This window comes from Microtus ochrogaster, linkage group LG3, assembly GCF_000317375.1.
Source record: "Microtus ochrogaster isolate Prairie Vole_2 linkage group LG3, MicOch1.0, whole genome shotgun sequence".
Taxonomy (NCBI): domain Eukaryota; kingdom Metazoa; phylum Chordata; class Mammalia; order Rodentia; family Cricetidae; genus Microtus; species Microtus ochrogaster.
This window is the reverse complement of record NC_022029.1, coordinates 29060458-29066477: the sequence shown is the minus strand read 5'-3', so window position 1 is coordinate 29066477 and position 6020 is coordinate 29060458. Positions and strand designations below refer to the sequence as shown.

The window sequence follows — 6020 nt, the reverse complement described above, 5'->3', positions numbered from 1 at the left end:
CTGACTTCCTTGCTCATACTCTCCCTTCTTCTGCTCTTCAACTGGACCTTGGGAGCTCAGTCCAGTGCTCCAGTGTGGGTCTCTGTCTCTAATAATGAAAGATATATTATGGTATTTCCAAAACAAAGTATGCTTTAGTAGATTTTCCTTCCCCATCTCTGCCACACACTGTTACCTCTAATAGACCGTGTAACATCCCTCAATCTCCTTCTCTTTCATGTTGCACATGCCCTTTAACATATCCCCATCTTTCCTCACGATCTGACTTTACCATCTCTGGATCTCCTCTCATTGATGAATAATTCGCATTAACACCATGGAATATAACGTTATTTTTCTTGCGATATTACTAAAACATAGTCTGTGCTGTGCTTCTCCTCTGTGCTCCTTCCACTGAGGGTGCACTCACATCTGAAAATGAAGGTCATTTGCATAGATGATGACAGCTATGATTGTGCAAGCCCTTCTTGCCTTCTTGCATCTTTTCCTGACTCTGCATCTTGCAGACTTCTGTGCTTTGTATCTCAGTAAGGAATTTTCTTAGCTTCATGGAGATTTTGTTCTCTTTTTCATCATAGCTACTGGGAGAAGCTTATGATCAAATGTATGTCATGAGAAAAACAAATTTTTAATAAGTTAGTTGCTTTGGCCTCAGAATGGCAGTGGACCTGATACATGATGATGTAAACACATGCATCATAAAATCAATCTCTGTAAAAACATTTCTTTGTTATGCAATAAATATAGTCATTGAAATATAAAAGATCTGCCATATTAAATAACTATTCTTTGAATACTAATTGATACATTCAAAAAGGATTTATCTGTGTCTATGAGAGTCTGTATTTGGGCTTGTGTACATGACTGCATGAGCCAAAGACCAGAAGATGGTTTCAGATTTCCTGGAGCTGGAGTTATGAGAAGTTGTGAGCTTCCTGAATTCAGTAGTAGACACAAAACTCAGGTCCTTTGAAAGAGCAACAAATATCCTAAACCACTGAGTCATCTCTCAACCCCTGAATGACATGTTTACATTATGCTAGTAGTAGTAGTAGTAGTAGTAGTAGTAGTAAAGCTAATATTTTGGTTTTGCTCTGGAACTCCCATTTTCCCCAGATACCCAAGTGATCTTAAGTTCTAAGTAAAATGTAAAATTTCTCACCATTGTGAATTTTGTAATTTTCAGTAGAATGAAAAATATCAGTGTTATTTAGTATGTGTCTTCTTTAGGCTTCTATCTTCATGACAAAAATATAATCTGTAAGAGAGCCTAATTTCCAGTCATATAATTTTGGTTCACTAGCTTTTCTATACAAATATGAAAATTCTTTATTATAACAATAATCTCCATTTAGCAATGTCCAAATATAGTATGTTGGGATAGTTACAAAATAAATGCTGAATATTGTCTTTTGATTTCTGGGAAAACACCAAAGCAGTAAATTACACAGTTGTCCTCGTGGCCATTGGTTATTATAATGGCTTGCATTTGCTGAAGAAGAAGAATTGCTAAAAACAAATATTTTATTAAGTGTCATTGTTTTCAATGAGACAATATGATAGGAGCTATTCTAAGCTAAGTTGATTCTGGAAATTTGGTCAGTAATGTTCAGCTTGGGAGTTTCCTTTCATCTTTCCTGGGCTTCTAATTTTTGGAGGTTTATCTGAGCCATTAGATGATTTAGGACAGTTTGGCTGTAAAAACTTCCCCTCCATCACAAATCATTTTATTTTTATTTTTTATAATTGTAAAAGATGTTTTTCCAAGTAGCTGAGGCAGTATTCAAACATTGCACAGCAGAAATACCAAATGAGACCCTTAAGACCCGCTTTCAGTGCCACTCTATTCTATTATCAAAGGGATATTAAGAAGATATCAATGGCTTTATCAAGCACTGAACACACAGCATGTTGCAATACCAAGATGCCAAGCAAGATGTGTCTTCTAGTATAATAGTCCCAAGGATGTTCATGGTGGTAACCAATCAACTACCTTGATTGAATTTAATCGGTCCATAAGAAGTAATTAATGTATGATGTTGTAAAAATGTTCAAAAAGTATTGCTAGAGAAAATATAGACCCTAGCATAAAATATATTGATTTTATTTTCCCTTTATTTTTTATTATTGAAAATAGATTTTTTTTGACTCACATACTATATGCTGATTATGATTTTCTCTCCCTATGTTTCTCCTACTTTCTCACCACATCCTCTCCTATCTGGACCCACTGCCTTTCTGTTTCTCATTATGAAACAAATAGGTTTCTAAGATATAATAATAAAATACAAAAAAATTACAAGAAAGACTCAATTCCACTGGGCAAACACTCCCTCCAACCACAGGCCTCACCTGCCAAAAGACCATGAAGGCTTCTGATAGGCAGTCCATCCTTAGACCTTCCCCACTTTCTAGCTTCCAACAGTCATAGTTCTCAGTTGTCCCTGCCCTGTTTGTCATGTTATCCTAGCTCCCAACTCCAGCAGATGCCCCCTGCCCAAACACAGGCCACAGTAACCAGACGATTAGGTAGGCCACCTACCTGCAGACCTCTATTCTCTGTGCCCCCCCCAACACTATCTCCACTCTGCCTCCAATTCAGGCAAAGACTCCTGCTACATCAGAGGTCACATAGGCCACCAGAACTCCTACCCCAACCTCAGATGGGGAACCCCTGCTCAACAAGAGACCATGAAGTCCACCATTCTACCAGAAGTCCAACCCTTAAATCAAGTAGAGACCACTTGCTCAACAACAGACCACATGGGTCAAAAGATCAGAGTGGAAACAGAAACCAAGGAACAAATTACCCATCTAAAAAAGAAACCCAGAAATCATCACTTAGTTCTGTAATCATTTCAAACCCAGGTGATTAGATGCCAATGTAAGAACACAACAACAGTTAGGGCAATGTATCTCTACAGAGCCCATCTAACCTACTATAGCAAGCCTTGAATATTCTAACACAGCTGAAGTACAAGAAAAGACCTAAAACCAACTTTATTAGCATGATAGAGGCCCTTAAAGAAGAAATAAATAAATCCCTTAAATAAATCAAGGAAAAGATAATCAAAAATCAGAGGAAATGTATAAACATCTTAAAGAAAGCCAAGAAAAAACAGATAATTGAAGGTAATGAATAAAAGTGTTCAAGACCTTAAAATGGAAATAGAAGCTATAAATTAAACAAACTCAGGAAATTCTGGAAATGGAAAATTTAGGTAAGTGAACAGGAACTACAGCCACAAGCATCATCAAGAGAATACAAGAAGTAGAAGAAAGAATCTCAGGCAGTGAAATTGGGAAATTTGTGTTTCTTTTCCTTTCCTTTTAAAATCATTAAATTTGTTCTTTCATCATGTCACATGCTTCTAAAGTACATTCTGATTATAATAACCCCTCTGCCCTCTTGACATTCCCTCTCATTCCTACTAATTCCCCCTCCTCACACTTTTTAACCCTTGTTACTTATATTTACCTTTAATTCTCTTTTTTTTCTTTATTGAGGCCCATTGAATCTAAGTGGGACCATGAATTTTGAGCTGTCCATGTAGTCTATGGGGCCAATGAGTTTTCCTCCTCCAGAATTCATCAGTAGCAAATAATTTTGTAAAGAAAGTCAGGACCCCAGGATCCCTTCTATGATCTGTGACCAACTTGAAAATCTGTCTTCTGTAGAGCTAGTATATATAGCTAGAGCTGTTTGTTATTGAGTCATGACTGTACCTAGAAGACAGAATTTTACAGTACTTCTCCCTATATTTCCTACCTTACCATCTTTTAGTTCTAATAAAGCTGAAAGCTTTTTAGTTTCTAACCAATGCTAACTCAGAACTCAGTAGCCAAAGATGACCATGAACACTGATTGTAATGGTTGTTCTGTCTCTTTAAGAGACAAGCCACGCCCACTTCCTCCCCTATCCACTGAGGCGGTTTTCCTTAGTCTCTCTCTCCTTTCTGTTTGCCTCTAAGAGAAGCAGCTTCCATCTCTCCCTTCTCTCTCTCTCTCTCTCTCTCTCTCTCTCTCTCTCTCTCTCTCTTTCTCTCTCTCTCTCTCTCTGCTATTCTTTCTTCTCCCCCTTCCCTTCTATACTTCCATAACCCACTTAATAAATATCCAACCTCACTCTGCATGGCATGCCTATCTATGTCTCTGGCCAGCCCACCACGTGTGTCCCTGCTGGGGACCAGCTACCACTAGGGCACTGGCAGCCATATCTGCCTGGAACTGGCTGCTCTCAGGGCCCACTGCCTGCCACCACATGGCCCGCTACCACTGCTTGGGGACCGACAGCATTTCTGCTGCCTGCTGCCACTGGGGATCCACAGCATTTTTTATTTTTCGATTACACCGATTTTTCTACTTTTACCTCATAAGTGCTGGAATGGGGTTTTGGGCATGCTCGGTCATGTGTAGTTTTGTTGTTGTTACTGCTGTTGTTTGATTTTGTATTTCTTTTGCTTAGGCTGACAAATTTAAACACTAGATTTAAATTTTGAGCATTTGGTTTATAAAGTTAAATGACACCAAAAACAATTAAGCTGTTTTAGAAAAATGTGACAAGTTTTCAAGCAAAAATTTTTCCCCTGCCCCAAATACCTGCACCTATTTGAACAAATTATCAATTATGCATAAGACAAAACCTGACTAATATTTTCATAATTTTATGACTCATTGATTTAGCAATCTAAACACTTTAAATTTGTGTAGGTCATCATACATCATTATTCTCTAGCCAGTAATTTTAAATGAGACAATTAAATAGTGTACTTTGTAGAACAAGAATACTGAAAGTTAGTCACACTTAGCAAAGCTTAGGCTACATTTTCTAATGGAAGAAAGCAAAAAAATAGGTTATACACAGTCATTAGAGAATTAGAATTAACTTGAGGTGGTATATTATTTTTTCAATAAACTAGAGGATTGATACCAATGCATAAATGGAACTGACTATAATTTATAGCCATAGAGAAGCAAAATACAGAGCTGCTGCCATGGTCAAGTACATAAAACCACTTGTTGCAAATATCACTGACCTGAGAACTCAGGTGAATCCTTTGGCAGAAGGGGAGAGCTGATCATAGAAAGTCATCTCCTGACCTTCATATACAGACTATGATGCATGTGTGTACACAGAAAAGTAAATAATTGAACAAATGCAATTTAAATTGCTTATTTTTAATGTATGTTTCTGTGTGTGTGTGCGTGTGTGTGTGTGTGTGTGTGTGTGTGTGTGTAGTACCCACAGAAGCAGAACAGGGTATTGGATCCCCTGGAACTATAACTACAGATGGCTGTATTGTAACTGGCTGCTGAAAATAGAACACAGATATTCTGGAAGAGCAGTACGCAACCACTGAGCCATCTGTCCAGCCCAAATAATTGTATGTTCTAAGGCAAGAGAGATGTTATTGTACAAATGAGAGTTGGTTCTACATGAAGACCCATAGCTGAATGTAAACTTAAGAGAATACAGCAGAGCACAGAGGGGTATCCCTTATACCTAACATTTACATTTTATATTATTTATATTTTATCCATCTATTTGATTTTAGCTTGGTTTTATACACATCTAATGCTGAGGAGCTGAGTTCAAACAGAAGTCAGCTTTCTGTTATTTTGCTATTTGTTTGGATACCAGGTGACAGTGTTCACAAATACTATATTATAAAAGTCAATTTCATAAAATTGGATTCCATTGTAAACACTGTGTGAATGATTTCTTTATAGGGGATCAGGAAACATTGATCTGATAAGTCATCAAAAGACTGAAAATGAGCAGGTTCTCAAGAATCAACGAAGTGCCTAAGAAGGATGACTCTATTCAGTCACAATATATTTGGTGTCATGACTCAGTTTAGATCAAAAGAATACATTTCAAGTCCATCAACAGTAGAAGCCATATTTGCAGATAACACAGACTTTTTCAAGCAACAACAAAAAAGTAATTCAATGAAGCAACATGAAATGCTTCAACCACTGGGGTTATACTTAGTAAGTGGTGTCCTGTACCCATGCA

General features: G+C 37.4%; 1 protein-coding gene across 1 annotated transcript in view; it reads right to left on the bottom strand.

Annotated features, from left to right (window-relative positions):
• Positions 1-4732: 4732 nt before the first annotated feature.
• Positions 4733-6020, bottom strand: part of LOC101990060 (olfactory receptor 7A17-like) — a 10075-nt gene continuing 8787 nt past the window's right edge. Inside the window, exon 2 of the mRNA XM_013351323.1 lies at positions 4733-4774. Coding sequence (XP_013206777.1) covers positions 4733-4774 — 42 coding nt within the window. The remainder of the gene's footprint in view (positions 4775-6020) is intronic.